The 20,153-nt window shown below is 33.7% G+C and overlaps 3 protein-coding genes across 5 annotated transcripts in view; 2 read left to right on the top strand and 1 right to left on the bottom strand.

Moving 5' to 3' along the window:
* Positions 1-1,736: 1,736 nt before the first annotated feature.
* LOC110420537 (2,3-bisphosphoglycerate-independent phosphoglycerate mutase) lies at positions 1,737-3,683 on the top strand. 2 transcript variants are annotated; one of them, XM_089784327.1, is made up of 2 exons: positions 1,737-2,146; positions 3,244-3,683. In XM_089784327.1, the coding sequence occupies exons 1-2, from the start codon at positions 1,920-1,922 to the stop codon at positions 3,512-3,514; spliced, it is 498 nt and encodes a 165-aa protein (XP_089640453.1). In that variant the 5' UTR covers positions 1,737-1,919; the 3' UTR covers positions 3,515-3,683. The 2 variants fall into 2 exon arrangements, with proteins under 2 accessions (XP_089640453.1, XP_021289563.1); XM_021433888.2 differs by having other exon boundaries at positions 1,759-2,076; positions 3,246-3,683.
* A 5,539-nt stretch (positions 3,684-9,222) lies between these two features.
* On the bottom strand, positions 9,223-13,199 carry LOC110420907 (zinc finger CCCH domain-containing protein 11-like). The gene is made up of 8 exons (XM_021434309.2): positions 12,711-13,199; positions 12,212-12,296; positions 11,925-12,065; positions 11,730-11,818; positions 11,117-11,305; positions 10,876-11,006; positions 10,651-10,753; positions 9,223-9,803 (listed from the first exon to the last, which is right to left on the bottom strand). The coding sequence occupies exons 1-8, from the start codon at positions 12,879-12,881 to the stop codon at positions 9,630-9,632; spliced, it is 1,083 nt and encodes a 360-aa protein (XP_021289984.1). The 5' UTR covers positions 12,882-13,199; the 3' UTR covers positions 9,223-9,629.
* A 1,513-nt stretch (positions 13,200-14,712) lies between these two features.
* The window catches only part of LOC110420486 (Tetratricopeptide repeat (TPR)-like superfamily protein), a 6,692-nt gene continuing 1,251 nt past the window's right edge, over positions 14,713-20,153 (top strand). Inside the window, exons 1-10 of one of the 2 annotated variants that reach the window (XM_021433813.2) lie at positions 14,713-15,390; positions 15,945-16,032; positions 16,192-16,396; positions 16,694-16,801; positions 17,235-17,399; positions 17,509-18,078; positions 18,740-18,805; positions 18,939-19,019; positions 19,326-19,423; positions 19,603-19,813. In XM_021433813.2, coding sequence (XP_021289488.1) covers positions 14,838-15,390; positions 15,945-16,032; positions 16,192-16,396; positions 16,694-16,801; positions 17,235-17,399; positions 17,509-18,078; positions 18,740-18,805; positions 18,939-19,019; positions 19,326-19,423; positions 19,603-19,813 — 2,145 coding nt within the window. In that variant the 5' untranslated portion in view covers positions 14,713-14,837. The remainder of the gene's footprint in view (positions 15,391-15,944; positions 16,033-16,191; positions 16,397-16,693; positions 16,802-17,234; positions 17,400-17,508; positions 18,079-18,739; positions 18,806-18,938; positions 19,020-19,325; positions 19,424-19,602; positions 19,814-20,153) is intronic. The other variant, XM_021433814.2, reaches the window with a different exon arrangement.

The following is a 20,153-nucleotide window of genomic DNA, read 5'->3' as shown; positions in this document are numbered from 1 at the left end:
TATTTTTTAATATCATATATTTTATTTTTATTATAATCTTATATCTTTTATTTTAATTTTTTAATATAATTTTTTATGTTATATATTTTATTTTAATTTTTTACTTATATTATATAAATTTTAATTTTTTATATTTTATTTTAATTTTTATATTATATATATTATTTTTAATATTTTTTATTTAATTATAATATTAAAAATATTTTTCAAAAAATAATAAAATTAAAAATTAAAAATATCTTTAAAAACATTATAAAATACAGTATAATATAATTATATTAATTTTAAACTACAATCACATTACATTCTTAATTATAATATGATTATATTAAAATTTTATATTATAATATTTTATTATAAAATAAATATTATAATATAATTTAATTAAATATAAAAAATATATTCTTATTTTTTTGATATCAAACGTTGCCTAAATTATTCTTTATGCCTTACCGGGCTAATCCACGGCTTTTTACAGTAAAGGGATCTGATGACACGTGGAAGCATGATCTTCCACTCGTGGGAGTGAAAAAGAAAAGTCAGTCCCATGTGTTGTGTTAGGCCAATCTGCCGACCATTGGGCGAACTAAATAGAATGGGGACCGGACAGAGAGGTCAGGGCTGAGCCTGCTTGCCCCAGCGCCAAGGCAATGAGAAGAAAAAATTAAATTTCGACCGGTTGATTATTTTTGGTGCCATTGGAATTGGGCAACAAGAGGTGACGATAGAGATTTTGTCATTCACGTGGGACCAGATTGAGTCTCCATCGTCTCGATAATGCCATGTGTCTTTGATTGACTGGACATTATCGACTCAACATCAAGGTAGGTAATGATTATAATCTTTCTTTCTGAAATTTTTTTTGCTATTTTAAAATATAAAATAACTTTATAGTATCAGATAATTAATGCTTAAATAAGAAACTTTGTTCGTACATCACAAAACTTACGTACATTCTAACTTATACTATCACTTTCACCTAGAAAAGAACAAAGGTGAATAGGATTAACTAAATGACATTTTCTTAGATAATGTTGTGTTACTTTATTTTGTGTCCCCAAAATGGAATTCTTTGAGTACTACATTATTTAATTAAGTGATTAATATATGATTTTTTATTGAAAAAATAAGTTTAAATTTTTTTATCAAATAAAAAAACGGTATTCTTTTTTAACGAAATTATGTTGTTATTTATATTTTTTGAGCATTAAGAACAATAAAGATATCAAAAATAGTACATCTTAAAAATATAAGATATAATATTAAAAAGAATTCATCTAACTATTCAAATAAATTTAAATAAAATTTTATTTTTTATTATTTTTAATCAAATTTTTATTTTTAATCAAATAAATTTTTATAATTAATTATTAATAATCAAAATTTCATTTATTTTTTTATATTCGTATAACATTAATATAACAATAACATAAAAGATGAAAATCATCACATGATTATGTTAAATGTTACATTATCATTTATTATAATATAATAATATGTTACATTACAGTGACATGATAAAAAAATAATGACTTACATTTTAATTAAAAGATAATTATAAAAATTAAAGTATAAAAAATTAATTAAATTAAAAGTTAATTAAAAAAATAAGTTAATTATATCTATATTTAGAGAAGAACTAAAAGGGCATAGTAATAAGGACGGAATTTTTTGGCCAAATGAAAGAAAAATGCCAAAGGAAGTAATATATTTATACTGAAAATCGAAAAAATAAAAGAAAATTAGTTATGCTACCACGTGTCAGTATACGATATCGGGGCAGAATTTGAGGTTGTCAGTTTTTCGCAGCGGATAAGAAAGTATCCAAAAAATGAAATTTTTTTTGGTGAAGGAGAGAGAGAGAGAAAAATCATTGGAGCTGTGGCGTCAGTAGTTGCAATTGGAATCTTCGGTTTCAGATGCCAATGGATATTCAAGCTGGAATGGGGAGCTTAACATCTTACTGCTTTTGGAGAACATCACAGAAATCCACATCTCCTTATGCTTGTTCTTCTTTCAAAATTTTCTGCTCCAAAAAAGGCTCTCAGCAACCTCGAGAAAACGGTGATAACAGGGGTATGTCATCAGCTTTATATATGGGCTCCAAAGTATCAACTCAGCAACAATTTCACTTAAATGTCAAAAGGGTATTTTACTATATCATTGGGTTTTCTTAATTTGCCCGTCTTGTTTGAAGTTTTGGTTTGTTTTGGGGTACAATGCCAATATAGTTATTCTGGGAAAGAAGAAAAAGGAAAAGATTTTTGTTTTGCTGCAGGTGCTAATGTTGGAGTTCTACTATTGGTCCTGTTATCTGTGTTGGTGTTACTGTCACTAAGCCATTTTCATTAAAGATTTTTAGGAACAGTAGTCCTAATTACTCATAAATTCTACTTTATTTTTTGACATCCAAGATTAGGTGGAGGAATCGGGAATGGGAATGGGAATAGAATTAGTACTCATCTGAGCTCTTAGGAACTTGAATATTCCTGGTTAGTGATTACATTACTTTATCTAGAATTCAAAGTTTTTGAAAAGTGAGTCCTATTGTATATATCCAATTTGCCTGTGATCATTATCATGATTAGGCATGCCCATGTCTTGTAATTTTTCTACTGATTTAAGCAACAGTGGCTAACTTGGCTGACCTGGAGAGCACATTTAAAGAATAGTTGTTCCTTTAGATTAGACTTGTGCTTGGATATGCACATGATCACTTCAGGATCAAGAAAGTGATTCTCATCTCTACTATATTGGGAGGCAGACTTTATACTAGAAACAGGCTTTTGCTAGTGCCCTGCTGCCTGCCCTTGTTTAACACTGTTGTCATACCATAAATTGTCCTTCTCCCTATCATTTCTTCCCACTGCTGTCAGGTGTTCGCATTAGTGCACTAGCATACACATGGAAATACACATAACACTAACTTGATTTATCTACTGGAGCCATGTATATTTAAGAACTTTATATTTTTGCGAGCTTGGAAATTAAAATAATAAAACTTTTATATGTTGTTAACTGATATCCCAGGCAGCGGAGTGCAGTCATTATTGCATATTAGCTACATCTGTAATTCAATTGATGTTAGGGCTAAGTCACTATGCAAGTATGAACAATGATTTGACTATGCTATGTTGGTATAAGATCACTTTCTTATGATTTAGCTACTCCTGAATTTACATTGCTGTTATATTGCTTCTCCTATCCAAATACTCATAAAACAATTATTCTTGGACATACCTCAGGTGATAAATTCTCAACTGATTGGGATAAGGCATGGACAAATTTCAGGAAGCAAAGCAAAAAGTCCCTCTTCTCACGGTTCTCTCCTGACAAGTATGTTACCTGGAATCCTAGACAATCAAACTATCCTTTGTCTGAGGAGGTTGATCCCATCAAGAGAACAGAGAGGTCAAACCTCACGTTATGGACCAGTCCAGGCTTTACTTTAGTAGGGGCCACTATAATAGTCGCATTCCTTTTGCTATATACCATTCTTGCACCAGTTAAGTGATCTAATTTTCCCTAAGGAAAAAGCAGTTCATTTTCTGTAAAAGGATTATTGTCTGAATGAAATGAGTATAAAGGGGAGAGATTTGTAGACCCCAACTTGTATGTAAATCTAGATACTGGTTTTTTAAAGCCTATTTTCGTTGCCCATAAGCATCTTTCTTTCTTTTCTCTTTTTTATTTTTTTCATTTTTCCATTTTGAGTAAGCTTAGTAAAACTTCCATACCCATGATTATGTGTTTAGAGGAGTTTTACGATGCAGATTCATGCTAAATAAGTCCTTTGGTATAGTTTGTGGGTCTTATGAGGGTTGTTTCGGCATTAAAGAACATTAAGAGCATCTGAGCTGATGGTGAATAGAAAATTTGTTTGGAGAGGTTAAAGTCTTAAAAGATCTTAGTGATCAATGAATGGTTGCAGCTATCCTGCGTTCTTTATGACATGGGGAAGAAAGTAATGTTACAGAAGGTTCTCCACGTGCTTTCTTCTAGTTTTCTGGAAGTTGTGAAATACTGTACACTGCATGAATGAGTTAAGGAGAATATCTTTTGAAGCATGCCTTCTTTCATTGATGTACAGAGGAAGATAACAATGTTTTCAAATTTGATCCAATCTGTCCTTAGTAACAACACAATTCCCCTGCATTTTCTTTAATCTTACGTTGTACATGGAATTAGGTCTTTGACTGTTGATACCAAACATTAATCCTGTCCATTAACAGTCACAATCTGCGATCTGGACTAGCAGCTACACCTACATAAGTGGACAAACAACAGTTGCCCGAGACGCTGAAGAAATGATATGGGAGGCATCCGGGGGCCGGAGAAGCACCCATGTTAGGCAATTGGTTAGCATGAGTCTTACACTCCTGATGATTATGTCTGAGATAGAACTGAGAAGGAGTGCAAGAAAATTCAAGCAACCATCAGCAAATTGGCATGTGATCCTTTTGGTCTTTCCATGTGTTTTCCGCCCCCTCGAGTAAGTGGAACTTAACCCGGAAAAAAAAATAACCGTTTTGATCCTATTCTGCTTCCACAATTCATCTTTCCTTCACCTTTGAACGACACCTTGTATTCCTGTCCGGAATGCTTAAGACAGGTAATTTCATAAGTCATTTTCATGGGTAGACAGGAATGACCTGGAATAATAGCATAGGAACATTGGAGTTTTGAGCTTGCATGGTGAACGTGGACTTGGACTTTCCTTTCAAAACCCATCTAATTTTTTTACCTCGTCTTGTACCACGACTTTCACATCTCTTCCTTTCTCTTTTATTCACCTCAATTTTGAAGGGATCCTCAAGCTGAAAGACAACTGAAATTCCCTTGCCAGTAATTCTACACATGAATGTGTTGAAGTCTTCATAATTGATAAGATCAACTCAAATTATGAGTCCTGAAACCCATGGTTCAAGTAATCATGCTAGCTTGATTTTCTCAAAGACCAAAATTAGGGGAACAAAAGGACAATACGTTTCTTGCAGATTTATCTTTCAATATGGAATACGATTATTCAGATTGACTCCAGGTTTGCTCATTGACTGAATCTTTGAGTCTCCTGAGAAAAAGATATTTTCTAACATCTGAATTGTTTGAAAGTTTCAAATTAAACATGAAGAGAAAGAAAAGAAGCATACCCATTCGGAAATTGTCATCCAGTCTGTTTTGTGTTTCGGCAGCCAAAAAGTTAGAAGGAAATTCGACTCCAGAGTTAAAATCTTGAGAACCAGGTAAGAAAAGCTAAGTCATTCCCCACCAGTCAACCCCTTTTTCAGGATTAAAAAAAATGAAAAAGAAAAAACATAAGGAAAAGTGAGAGACAAGCTAATGGCCCCGAGTATATAAAGTACAATGACTCTCTCAATTTTCACTCGGAATCTGCCATACCGTTTTGTGAAGCCTCCTGCTGTATGTTTTTTGTAGTTTTCAGTTATACTGACAAAGTATTTTCTTTCCGAGCTTGCCTTCTTTCATCTGAAACCTGTTAAAGTTTTTTCGTTTTTTTGAAAGATCCTGTTAAAGTTTTTAACTGGGCATCAATGGCTATGGCAAAAGCACAAGGTGGGCTAAAGAAGACAAGGGTACCTCCAAAGAGAGGCCAGATCAAGGTTAGGATGATATCAATTATAATCAAGTCTGTGTTGAGAGTAGCGTCAAAAGCAGGAAGAGCGCTGCAAAGAAAGAAGAAGGTGACATCAGAGGAAATGCAGCTTCCAACTACCAAATAATCAGGGTGATCTGTACAGAAAATGAGAAGTTCCCAGCAATTGTCATCTTTAGCATTGCCTGGAAATGTGTTGGTTTAATGTTGCTTCACCCTTTTCTACATTATTCCCTGAAAGTTGTTGCCTGGTACTAGAGCAGTGCTCTCCGTGAGAATTCTAATGTATCTTTCTTTCGATTATCCACGACCCAATTCCCCTCCTCTGCCCCCCTTTTCTTATTTCTGTACTCTCTTTCTCTCCCTAAGACAAAACCTGGCAGCAAAGGTTTTAAATTCAGAACTACTAGCATTTTTCATTCTGTGCTGTAAGTTTCCAAATTGCATGTCTTATGAATGGCTCTATCCTTCAGCTAATTCTAAAAGGACCAGGCCTCTTAAGATGAATCCTCTACTTTAGTACCAGCCTATAAAATACAAAATCAACACTTATCTCTATTTCTGTTGCATGAAAGTAAGAGCCTCAAGACCAGTGCCATGTACGAAACATAAGCTTTCCTATCTGTACGGACAACAGGTCCCAAATAATTGGTGCTCTGTTTTTCCTTTTTTTTCCCTTCCAATTCTGTGTATAAAAAATTTCAGTGAGACTGGGGGAGCATGTGGGACAGGAATCAAAGTGCGATTGCACCAAAAAGCAAGGCAAAGTCGTATGTAAACTGCCAAAATTCTTTTGCTTAAAAAACGCATACTTATCAACATAAGTTTTTTTACTGAACTGCCTTGTGTGCTTTTGTAAGTACTTTTAAGGTAAGAGTGTTTCTGGGAGAAAACTTTTGCTAAAGATAAAAGAGTAGAATTTTTGTTGGCCAAGGTGATTTCTTGCCAGGTATATGAATCAAACAGGGTGCCTCTTTGCCACTCAAGAAGAAACACTTTTGTTACCTTTGTGCTTTCTTCCATTTGTGCCTTGCAAAGCAACCCCTTCTGTTTAAGGAAACATCTTACCCATATCTTAACCTCATATTAACCCATAATTAGACCTAAATTGGTTGGAGATTATGATGCCAAAAGAAAATAAAAAGAATTGGTCTTTTCTTTTCTTTGCAAAAGTTTTATGCTTCCTTTAGCACAAACACAAAGAAAGAAGGAAAATTTTTTCTTTGACTAGCCTTGGTATCTAGAATTTGCTTAATTAAAAGTTCTTTTTCTTTAAAAGATTACTTTAAAACTTGGAAATTATTTATTTTATAAAACGAGAACAAGTATAAAACAATTAATAAGACAAATACTGTTTTAATCTTTCTCTTCACCATCTCTAATCATTTCAATTATTTGTTGTAACACTTACTTAGTAAGAACAAATCTCTACAAAGACAAAAGAACAGAGAAAAAGCAGTGGGGGAGTTCTTTTGAAAAGCTCAACAATGTTCATGAATCATATAGATTTTCAAGATATTTAAAACCCCATGAACAGCATTTGTCACCGCAGAGGTGGACAACCCTTTCTTCGCCCTTGACACGGCAAATCTTGATTGTGTCCTTTGACCAATTCTACCCTAAAATCTCCCCCACTGTTCATTCCTTGGAAATCAGGCTTTAATCCGTAATCATGTCCCCAATGACTTCTTCACCTACACGGCGGTGTCGTTGAAATTTTGAACCCTCAAACAAACTTGCCCTTCGCAGTCCTAACCCTTCCGCCCTTCTGGAATCCCTTTGAAATTCAGGTATGTCCAAGTTGATTTGCTTTACCTTCAATACATATTTTAGAGAGTTTGACCTTAACGTTTTCCTGTTTCTATTTAAGATATATAGAAGACATGAAGATTAATGCTAATCACTCGAAGTGTTTTGTTAACCATTACTGCAAGTCAGCTTTTAAGGTTATTATATTAAGTAATATTTTTTTAATATATTAAAGATCATCATAGTAATTGTTATTTAAGGGTATAGTTAGAAAAATTAATTTTATCTGTACGTATTATAATACAAATAATCTCACTCAAGTTAAATAAAAATCTAAAGTGAGAGATTAAAAAGGTATATTTTTTATTCAATTTGATCGTCACAACCAGCATGTATGTAGCTTTAAAAAAAATCATAAAAAAACTTTTATATTTGTGTTATAAATCCGATCATATGTTAATAAATATATTCAATTTTAAAATGTAAAATCACAAATTTATTCGAATACCATTATTCCATATAAAGATTAAAGTCGTGTATTTAATTATTTACAAAGATTAATTTTAATTCTTACTAATCCAAAGTAATAGTTGTTTATTCTTGTATCCAAATAAAAATTTTATTTTATTTTACATAATGATTAATAACCAAAATGATATATGTCTTATAGAAAAAAAAAACCATGTACGATTTGACTAAAAAACTTTGTGAAAGATTATATCATTGAGATAATGTTCGAGATATTGTGTTATCATGATAATTTATTATTGAATTAATGAACTTAAGTGCTCATTTTTTTTATATTTAAAACCTTTGACTTTAATGCAAAAGTTTCTTTAAAATATAATATAATATACGACCCAACTAAATTATTATTTTTCTACATACACTACTGTTGTCATTATTGCATGGTTAGCAAAATCCTTACTATATAATATATATATATATATATGCATTAAAGATATAATTTTTTGGGTAATGCTTTGTATTGCAATAATGAATCCGTTTAATCCGTAAATTAATCTTTTTGACTTTAGAAAAGCTAATTACTGTATTCCAAATTACAAAGACATTGAATGAAACATTCAGCTGGGCAGCTATAACAGTGTTTCTTGTAAAGGATAGCAGAAGAAGAAGTTTCGGCGAAGAATCCTTCGGGCCCTCCAATTGGGCTTTCGTATGAACGGATGACGTTAGACCCGCTCGTGCAACAAAAGCACTTTGAAAGGATAATAATATTTTGCTGTGTTGGGTAGTGGCACAACCTCGAGGACTTTTGAAGCTACGGATCCGACCCAGTAGTTGACATGATGACAACAAATGTTTGGCTCGTTGAAAACATCGAATAGTGAACATTGTCTGTTGGTTCCTCTTAATGGAAGTGGAACTCGGATCTTTTCTCAACAGTTTCTCATCCCCACCATGGAAACGGCCTTTGGATCAGTGGATGTTTTTGGTCATCATTTTTGTCGGGTAAGCTTTATTGGCTGTACTGATCCACATTCTTGTTTGTTTCCAACTTTTTCTAGGCTAGTGCAGGACCTTGAATTCAGTCCTGAAGACTAACAGATGATGTTGGTATAACACATTTTAGCTGATGGGTTTCATCCATGAGAACACAAGTAACTCAAGACATCGTCGGCAGGGTAAAGAACCAATAGTACTATAGAATGGTTTACAAATAGAGGCTGAGGGGCAGACCAATGTCAGGCACATAGCACTTGAGAACAAGCTTCTGCCGAGCGCAGCCCAGGTCATGACTCATTCAGCTTTTTTTTAGCAGTGGAAATTTAACTGCGATTCATCAGCTTCAATCTTTTCCCGAAGGAAAGCAAATGCATGCATTTGTGATCAGACAATGACAGTATGAAATTGATAATACATTAGAGATTGCTGTAAATTGTGTTCAAATAATACACCTTATTCATCAACAGAGAATCGTCCTTGTGTGCTTCAAAGCCTAAAAGAATAAGAAAACCACAACCATATTCATGATCCTCTTTCCAACAAAGATTGAGAGAAACCCAGCATTCTGGAATGCGATACAATTTGCAATTTCACCATATGCTCATGTACCACTAGCTTATAGGTGAACCTTAAATTTGAAAATTATAATGACAGCTGCCACTCAGCCAGGATAACGGGAAGCTCAGCAGTCTCAAGCTACAGGTGAAATCGTGATGACAAGTAATTTGCAGCAGGATCATAGAGTCAACACTTTTAAAACGCATGTGGACTGAAGACTCTGCGCCTCTAAAAACTAAGCTTATGCGTTAGGCTCCTGAATTTGGATTGATGTTTTTGCCAAGCTAGCTTCTAGTTCGTTTAGTTCATCCATGTCCAATTCATCATCATCATCATCGTCATCTGGAAGAGCTTCAGCATCAGCAGCAGATGTCGCTGAGGTACTTGGTTCATCAGCAGCTGAATCAGGATTGGCCTGATGTTGTATGTGCAAAACAAGAAATATTCAGCAACAATTAGTCCATCTCATAGTATGCCCATGGAATATTGGTCTGTCAATAGTTTAAATTCTTTGCATGTGTTCCAATTTCATTCCATGATTAAATCCACTGTTCAGCACCTACCAAACATATTTCCGAAGTTTGGCCATAATATCAGGTACTACAAAGAAGGGCCACAACTTTTCTTCGGAGATCATATTAAACCCAGTTGAATACCTGTTAGATATGACAATTTAGAAGCACCATAACCAGGGAGGTGCTTTTTTCAAACCCTCTCCCTCTTAGGATCAAGATAGGGCAAGGTAAGGAACCACAAAGATCCCCAGGAGCAGGGGCAGCTCTAGGCTGTTTCAAGATAGGTATATTTCAAAATACATTTTACTTCAGTGTCTATTCAAACTTCCTGTTACCAAGCTCACATGTTAACTTTATATTAGTTTCACCGTCAAAAACATGTGCCATGATGGCATGATTCAGTGGAAAATGATAAACGCTAGGTGGTGCCAACACCAGTAAATTAGCAGTGGCGGAGGTAGCATTGTGGCAGAAATTGTCACATTTTCCCTATGAAAGCAAGAAACAATAATTTATGTTCCTTAAAATTTGGAAACTAAAAACTTTAATTACTAGTACTGTGACTAGTAAATATATTTTCCTCTTAAAGAAACCTAGAAAATCAATGCTCTATTTGCCACTTCCATCAGCATACGGAAGCTTCCTAAATATGTATTACCAGCAGTTCAACCTCTGATTCCCCAGAGTGATTCATGAAGCTCACAGGAGCTACAAGGAAAATATAGAAGATGCCAAGCAAAAGAGTACCTTATTTCCGCGAACATCAGATTCTTCCTCTCTTTGGTATTTCTCATATGCCTCAGCATCATCCACGAATAAACTAGCATCTAACATAAACAGTTCACGGCCACTGCAATAAAGCACAAAGAACAACAAATTTAGCAAAAGGCACCCAGGAAAATAAGACACATGCAAATACACTCACTCTATTAACAAACATGTGTAAAAGCAGATGGGCCACACAGGGCATACCTCATGCGGTCACTCTTAGCCCTTTCTGCCTTCTGTGCGGCCAAACTTTCATCTCTTTCTGCTATCTTTTTCTTCTTCCATTCCATAAATAACTCAGGAGTCATAGGAGTTGAAGTCTTTAATTTAGCACGCTACAGGAGAAGACATATTTTAGTTTGTTAAGTTAAATATAATGAAAAGAAAGTCACAAACTATGCTGATTAGAGCATAGCAGGTTGATTCCAGCAAATCTAATAATTACCTGATTCTCAATTTCATCCTCAATTGGTGTTTTTTCTTGCTCTTCCTCAATCAGAGCCTTCATCTGAGACTTTAGAACATATCCAGGGGGAAGAGCATGCCTGTAGTGACAATCTTTACCACCATTTGGGCATTCCCAAAACCAGCCATATTGTTTCTTCTCTACTGCTTCCAAGAAATATTTACAAACCTGCACATACATCCAATCAGTACCAATCATAGTCATTCAAAGTTAGGAAAAGCGGCAGAAGATGAGAAACAAATATCTCAAGTCACACAGCTAAACCCTACAATTTACACCAACTTAAACCTCAAAGCCATCTAGTTTTACCTCTCTCTCTCTATCCTCTGCATATCTAATTAATAATTTGCACATTAAGTGAATTTCATATTAGGCATTGACAAGCAAATGCTTCAGAATGTAACAAGATACATCTCATGCTAGCTTTCCATTTGCCATTGTCCATACTAGAAGAAATTTCCACCAGAGTTCAAAGGCATGACTTTCACACATAAATGAGCAAACATGTGCCATTTAACAAATATAGAGTACAGCAGAATATACATTTTGAAATAATCAACAAATTTATACAGGAACAACAGCAAAAGCATACAATATCAGTAGGCTTATTCTGATTATATTCCTTTGTCTTTGACTCCACAACCTTCTCCAAAGTTTCTTGATCCCAGTCCTCCATTGTTTCTTAAAGAAAGAAACACCAAACACATAAACATCAGTACAACGATATACATATCATACTGCATAAGTAATAACAGTCAAACAACATAAAATTTCATATGGAATTAACCTTGGTCGCGCTTATCACTGTAAATGTCAATCTTCTCGCCTTTCCTCTGAACATTCAGGTCATGTGAGAACTTACATTTAAAACCTTTGGCACACTGTCCCACTTTATAGAATTCACATAGTATCGACTTGGGATCAACACCTGCTCAAGCACCCAATTATTAGTTCTAAACTTTTAATTCCCACTAGCCAATATAAATACATATTATAAACAAAAAAACCAACATCCAAAACCTTAAGCCAGTGATAATCATCATGAAATCAGAGAGGAAAAGACAGGACAATTACCAACAGGCACTTTGGGCTGAGTAACAGCAATCTTGAACAAGTCATTCAGCTCCTTATCTTTGGCCTTCTCTTCCTCTTTCTTTTTCTGTTAGTTAAAAAAAAAATTGATGTCTAAGCTTGTTTACTAGAGAAAAAATAATCTGTTTTTTTACCATTTGATATTATCTTCCTTGAAACTTTCACTTCCTAAAGAACCAGAATTACCAATCAACTTAACTAATTAAACATCAAAAAAGAACTAAGCATTTTGACTGACAATAAAAATTCTTCACTTTTCTATGCAAACCAAACTAATTCATACCAACCCAAGCTGAGAAAAAACTTAAAAAATCTATCCCGATTCTAATTTCTTTCCTTTCATCCACTGAAAGTCTTAAACTCCTAAACAACACAATAAAAAGGGAATCAAAAAGAAATCATAAAAAATTCTATTTTTTGATTTTTAAATCTATAAATTAAGAGGTATAAAGAAAAGGAGTAATCGGGAGAGGATCCGAACCTTTTGAGCTACTTTACTCGCGTCGGGTTTGGGTTGAACGGATTGCTTAAGATTTTGGACGTACTTTTGGACATTTTTGCTTTTATTCTTGTTTTTGAGACCGAAGGTCTTGTCCTCTACGATCTTCTGCTTCTTCGCTAACTCTGCTTTTGAGGGTTGCTTCGGCGGCATCTCTTATCAGCATCAAAAACCACAAAAAGCTTCTCCTTTTTTCCTTTAATCAATCGAATCAAAAATTTTCAAAAAATCTGATTCATCCGAATTTTTTCTGACAATTGATTTATGTTTTTTTAGCGTTTTTGTAATTATAATCGAGTTGGCGGATTTGGGGGAAGAGAGTGTAGGCAGGGGGACGGAGCTGGCGTTCGGGCGTGGAGTGGCTTGGCTTTCAGTTCAAGACGGGCTCGAGAAGCTGCGGCTGCGTTGCTGAATTGTCGATAGTAGCCCTGGTGTTTGTTGACGTGGCAGGTTTCTGGGGTATTTGCGGGATTCGCGTTGTTGTCCACAGGTTTTCTTTGCTTCTAACTCTAAAGAACCATCGTTCTTTTATTAAGCCTCGTTTAGTTTTAGTCTTGCAGGATGGACTGACTGATCAAATATAAGTTTGCTACCATAGAATGATGCTAACAACATGCACAATTTACTATCTACGATCTTATAACATTAAGGAATTTCACAAACGGAATTAAATCGATATTGTATCTTTTTTCTAATTTATTTATAATTATTACTGTTATATCATTGAACTTCTTTTAAGTTCATTTTTCATTGGTTAAATTTATAATTTTATATTGTTATGGATGAATTTTTAAATTTACAAGCCAAATTAGGTAGATTTAATATTTTTTAATTTAATAAAGTTATTTAATTATTTTTAAAAATATAATTAAAATTTTATTTTATTATTACATTCAATCAAACTTTATACTTTTATTTGAAATTAAATAAGCTCTAGAAATTAAACATTGATTAAGTAAAAATTTCTTTGTTTTTATCATTTTATGTCCATATAACATAATGTTAATATAAAAAATAAAAAATATTACATAATCATATCATATCATATCATATTAACATATTATATCATCATTCATTAATAATATACCACATTAATGGTAACACGAAATATAAAAAATAATAAGTCATATTTTGAGTAATATGTTAATAATGAGATTTCATTTAGTTTAAAAGAAAAACAAAATCTTTGATTATATATAATAAAATAATAAAAATTTATTTAAAATATTTATGTTAACTATTACCCCTATTACTATCTACATAGATAATTTGAAAAAAAAAGGTGCAAATCCCAAAAAATTAATATTGTTTTTACTTTAAAAGGGAAAAGAAATGTTAAAATTTTATGGCATAATATCCAAAAGAACTCTTAAAATATTTTTAAAAAATTTAAATAAATTTTTACAGATTTATTGAGTTCAATCAAGCTTTTAGATTTTTATTTTAAATTAAATAAATTATTATATTTTTTATTTTGAAGTAAATAACTTTTTATAATTAATAATTAATTTAATCAAAATATCATTTATCATTTTAAGTCACATGATATTAAAATGGTATGTTAATCTATTATAATTAATGATGATATAATATGTTAATATATCATAATTGATAACGATGATATGTTAATTTGATATAATAATATAATTATATAATAATTTTTACTTTTTATATCAAAACTATGTCAATATCATGTAGATATAAAATATTAAATGATATTTTGATTAATAATAATTAATTAATTATTAATCATGATAAAAATCTATTTAACTCAAAATAAAATTATAAAAATTTGATCGAATATAATAAAAGTGTAAATATTTATTTAAATTTTGTTTAGCTTAGAGATTTATTTCAACATTATCTCAAATTTTAATAATTTTTTTAGTATTATTGATATTTTCTTTGACAAAATTTGCTTCTTCCTCCCTGCGCCCTATATACAGAAGAAGGAGAAACAATTGCGGACAAACTTGCATAACAGCCGACAATACCTACCTTTCAAATTCAATCCACAAGCAACATCATACAAAAAAAAAAAAAAAAGCCATGGAAGAACAGCGGACAATCCCCCACAGCACAACCAAACACTCACTTCCTTAGCCAAGAATGAAAGACTTTGTCATCATCCTTGGCGGTTCCTCCATTTCTACTCCTCCAGCAAACCTCCATCACCACCACCATTCTTCAAAACCCAAAAAACCCAATTCCTCCCTTCACAGGCTTTCTCCTTCCATCCCCACCGTCCATTCTCATCAACACCCTTACCCTCTCCTCTCCAGCTCCTCCGTACGATGGGACCCCACTTCCCGCCGCAGCTCCCCGCTCAAGTACTACGCCGACCTCGCTTCGAAGTTGGCGGAGGATGGCCGTCTCGAGGACTTTGCAATGATAGTGGAGATGCTCGTTGCTTCGGGAGTTAATGCTCCGCGTGTTGTTTCAATGTTGGGTGTTGAGCTTGTTTCCAAAGGGGTTGCTTTGAATGTTCAAGAAGGAAAGGTTAAAAGTGTTGTCGAGGTGCTGAAGAAAGTTGAGAAGCTTGGGATTGCTCCTTCGAAGTTGGTTGATGGGTTTGGTTTGGATTCGATGAAAAGGGAGGTTCAAAGGATTGTGGGTTCTGGTGAAGTGGAGCAAGCTGTTGATTTGTTGGAGGCTTTAAGAGGTACCCAATGTGCTTTTGCTACTTTTATTCATATAACTAGCCAAAACCAAAATCATAATCATTAAAATCGAACAAACGATTAAATACAGTGTTGATTTTAAGATAAATAGTTTTTCTCAATATAATATATAGCTAAAATCTTTGTATTTTATTCTCCGAAAAAAATTACAGTTTTAATTTTTAATTTATTTAAAAATATTACTCCATTCAGTTTTATATCAAATCGCAGTTTTTACTTCTGGAAGGAAAAGCAAGTAAGGAAGGTATACCTTAATCTTTGTGGAATAGCCCTTACATAAAGAATTTTGCAACCGGGCATCCTATTAGACTCTCACCAGCAGGCAGCTACACGACTTAATACTATAGTTTTTTGCAAGTTTTGTTATTTCATTACTTCATGGAACTGAATCAATTGCTATGTGAATTGAAGTTGAGTACCCTAGGTGTTACTGCATGAGTTTCTGATCCTTGGAAGATTTTAGGTGTGTATGGTTAGTGGTTTCTCTGTTCATAGACGTTCCTTGCATTGCTTGACAGACGTTATCTTGGTTCAGGTTTTCAATTTACAATCAAGGAACTAGTGGATCCATCTTACATTATAAAAGTCTGTGTTGATAAAAGAAACCCAAATTTGGCCGTAAGGTATGAGCTTTTGCTTTCCTTTTGTTTGTTACATATAGGTCTTAATTTTACCATCAAAGTTCCTAAAAGATTTCATGAGTGTAGCTTCAATAATTTCAAATGATGAACACTTCTTTTTTGATTTGGCTGGTGCTAATCCTTGGAATGTTTGCATTGAAGGTATGCTTGCCAGCTGCCACATGCCAAAATATTATTCTGTAGCCTTATAAGTGAATTTGGAAAGAAGAGGGATTTGGCATCTGCATTGACAGCATATGAAGCGTCCAAGAAGAACTTGAGTGGTCCTAATATGTATCTATATCGTGCAATAATTGATGCTTGTGGTCTTTGTGGTGACTACCTGAAATCTAGAAACATTTACGAGGTATTTGCTCACCCGCCTTCTCAAATTCAATGAAATTTTCTTGTAAATATTTCATTTGGTTGTTGCGTCTACTTATGGACATCATAAAGATTCTTTCCTCCACTCCCCTCACCCATATTGCTGCTAATGTGATGGTAACTGGCTTAATTAAAATACACATGAAGTATGGTCAGCTGATTATCATGTCTTCAGATTTGAATGCCTTTACATGGTAAAAAATCCCTTTTTTTGTGGCATTCCTAAATTTTATTCTTCCAATGAGATTTGGGCTTACTTTTTGTATGAATTTTGCTGCAGGACTTGGTCAATCAAAGGGTCACTCCAAATATATATGTTTTTAACAGTCTCATGAATGTCAACTCTCATGATCTGGGATACACATTAGATGTTTACAAGGACATGCAAGTATGCCCAACTCCCTGTCTTTTCTTCTATGGAACTTAATATCATTGAAGAATCTTTCTCTTTTTCATGTTTATTTTATTTATTTTTCCTTTATTTCTTTTTTTCTGAACAGAACTAAGCTCTCTAAGTACACTCTCAGATGGGTAGTCTAGATTTCTAACTTTCAGTAATTGCCTGGCTATTTTCTCAATAATCTGATGCTTGACTTGAATGTTTCTCATTTCATTTATTTATAGAAGATATAATATAAATGTAATTTTTAATGGAAAGTGTGGATGTCTAAAATGGTTAATCTCTGTCTGATGATCTAGTGTCAAGCTTGTAGTGGAGATAAACTTTCCCTAGTGAAACATTCCATATCACTACAAACATGAAGATTCATGCTACATGCACATTAGCAAGATAATATATTAAAATGTGTTTCTTTGTTCAGAATCTTGGTATCACAGCAGATATGGCATCTTATAACATCCTTTTAAAGGCGTGCTGTCTTGCTCACAGAGTTGATTTGGCCCAAGATATTTACAATGAAGTAAAGCATCTGGAGTCAACAGGAGTGTTGAAGTTGGATGTCTTTACTTACTGCACGATCATAAAGGTATTTGTTGCTGCACTGTCCCAAAAACAATTCCAATTCCTATAACCTGTTCAATGAACCTTTTGTGATATATCCTTCTCTTAATAATATGTATGTGTACAAATTTTAGGTCTTTGCAGATGCAAGGTTGTGGCGAATGGCACTGAAAATTAAAGAAGATATGGTATCAGCTGGCGTTACCCCTAATACAGTTACATGGTCATCATTGATCAGTACCTGTGCCAATGCAGGCCTAGTTGAGGAGGCATTTCAATTATTTGAAGAGATGATTCTCACTGGATGTGAACCTAATTCACAATGTTGCAACATTCTTCTACATGCTTGTGTTGAGGCTAGCCAGTATGACAGGGCTTTTCGCCTTTTCCACTGCTGGACAGGAGGCCAGGAGGGTTATACTGGCAGTATAGATAGTGTGTTAATTTCAAAGCAACTAAACAACAAAACTTCTACTTCGACTGCACTATCTAATTCACATCATTTAAGTTTTGCCAAGAAGTTTTCTTTCACACCTACTACAGCAACATATAATATTTTAATGAAGGCCTGTTGTACTGACTACTATCGTGCAAAAGCTTTAATGGATGAGATGAAGTCTGTTGGCCTTTCACCTAATCATGTAAGCTGGTCAATTTTGATCGATATATGTGGAGGTTCAGGCAATGTAGAAGGTGCCATACAGGTTAGATGTCCTTTCATAAAAGAATTTATCTTATTTTGCCTTCCATTTTATCTTGTTTCTCAAACATTGGTACATTATTGTTTTAGGTGCTATCTTTTAGGATCCAGACAATAGGTTGTTATCGCATGTTTATTCACAGATTGGTGTGGCACATTATTGGTCATGAAATAGCATTAATGGCTATGTTGCCTGACTCTGTTTTCCTCTTATTTCATGCCCACTGCCAAAATACAGGCTAATGCAGTACTTGTTTAATTTTAAAATATGAAAGTGCCAGGCCTAAAAGATTAAATCATTTCACTCTACTAAATCAAGAACTCAGGAAACAATTGATGGTTGCATAGATGTCTACAAGTTTTTGAAGGAAATAGAAAGGAGGAAACAGAGAAAGAGAACACCTGTAGTTTGTAAGGCCATGAGGACCTGAGTATTGGTTTTCTGAAATCCCTTTCGCTTAAATTGCATTATGTTCTCAAAGTGACTCAAATTTTACTTGGTAATCAATATATTGGCAATAACTACACCTGATATACACCAGCCAGGCAGCTGTGTTTTGCCTTTTGTCTTCCTAAAATTGGCCTCCAATCCACTATTCTTTGTTGGCAAAAGCTCTATGCAATAACTTACATTCTCTGACAACTATGTTTTCCTTTCAGTGCAGATCTTGAAAAATATGCATTTGACTGGAATTAAACCTGATGTTGTTGCATATACAACAGCAATCAAGGTGCAAAGCTTTTGTAATAAACTTGGTTGTTCTGTAATTGCTTTTCTAGACACTGACAATTGTGTTATGCTCTCACACCATCTCAAATTGATTGGTGTTGGATGTTGACATGTCATGCTATTTTGTATCATAGGTTTGTGTCGGAAGCAAAAATCTGAATTTAGCCTTTTCATTATTTGAAGAAATGAAGAGATATCGTGTACAACCTAATTTGGTGAGTGATCTGAAATGATGCCTTTCTGTTCTTCAGTCTTACAAATTAAAGAACATTAAAAGCATGTCTAAGTGTTAATTTGGTGATGTAATGTCAACATATGAGTTCACCTTGTATGGCACTGTAATAAAGGCTGTCTCATAGAAGATTTTGCTAAAATGCTACAATTCTTCTTTTGTGTTTCCTATCACAAATAAAATTATTCTTCTATGACCCTCAATACTGAAACATGGAAGCAGGCACTTTTGATTATTAGTAACTGTCCTGGTACATTCAGCAAATAAACCTTGAACTTTGTTTTTACAGGTGACATATAATACACTTTTAAGAGCTCGTAGCAGATATGGTTCCTTGCATGAAGTACAGCAGTGCCTAGCTATATATCAGGATATGCGGAAAGCAGGGTATGTTAGCATTATCATTATGTGTAAATTGCAAATTGCCTTGAAAAGTCTTTTATGCTTCATAGACAATATCATCATTCTGTGGTGCTTGCTTTTGAGGAATCATTATGCAGACTTAATGGTTGCTAATGGCCTACACAAACGTTTAGATTCAGTCTTTAACAGGGTATCCGTTGCAGGTACAAATCCAATGATATTTATCTCAAGGAACTAATTGAAGAATGGTGTGAAGGAGTAATAAAAGAAAACAACTATAAACGAGAAGGGTTAAGTTCCTGCAAAAGAACTAACTTGGAGAGACCTCACAGTCTACTTCTCGAAAAGATTGCAGTGCACCTACAGATCAGTACGGCAGAAAGCCCAGCAATTGATCTTCGTGGGCTTACAAAGGTATGGTTGGGCACTGCTGATGCAAACTGAAGCATCATTACGATAGTGAGTAAATTTCATGGATAGTCACTAACTTTATACCATTTTCCCACTTTTCTCATCGAACTTCAATTTTGTCCCAAATTGATACCAAACTCTGTAAATTGTAACTATATGGTTGCGTTAACATATTCTGTTCCAAATAAATGATGAAATAATGATATAGTAACTATTTAAACAATTGTGTTATTTAAAAAAAATTTTAAATTCCTTTTTTCTTCTTTTATCTTCTCATTTTTCTTTTTTTCTTTTACTTGTTCTTTAATTTTCATCATTATTTTGTAGATTTCACATTCTAACA

This window comes from Theobroma umbraticum, unplaced genomic scaffold (genome assembly GCF_002168275.2).
Source record: "Theobroma umbraticum cultivar Fairchild unplaced genomic scaffold, ASM216827v3 scaffold_86.0, whole genome shotgun sequence".
NCBI classification, from domain to species: domain Eukaryota; kingdom Viridiplantae; phylum Streptophyta; class Magnoliopsida; order Malvales; family Malvaceae; genus Theobroma; species Theobroma umbraticum.
This window is presented reverse-complemented; position numbering and strand designations above follow the sequence as displayed.

What these genes read in the sequence shown, in the direction of transcription:
- LOC110420537 (XM_089784327.1), top strand. Translation starts at nt 1,920, where the DNA reads ATGCCAATGGATATTCAAGCTGGAATGGGGAGCTTAACATCTTACTGC. An exon ending in TTTCACTTAAATGTCAAAAG is followed by an intron (nt 2,147 to 3,243) that starts GGTATTTTACTA and finishes TGGACATACCTC; the next exon opens with AGGTGATAAATTCTCAACTG.
- LOC110420907 (XM_021434309.2), bottom strand. Translation starts at nt 12,881, where the DNA reads ATGCCGCCGAAGCAACCCTCAAAAGCAGAGTTAGCGAAGAAGCAGAAG. An exon ending in CGAGTAAAGTAGCTCAAAAG is followed by an intron (nt 12,297 to 12,710) that starts GTTCGGATCCTC and finishes TTTAACTAACAG; the next exon opens with AAAAAGAAAGAGGAAGAGAA. An exon ending in GCTAAGAGTGACCGCATGAG is followed by an intron (nt 10,754 to 10,875) that starts GTATGCCCTGTG and finishes GCTTTATTGCAG; the next exon opens with TGGCCGTGAACTGTTTATGT.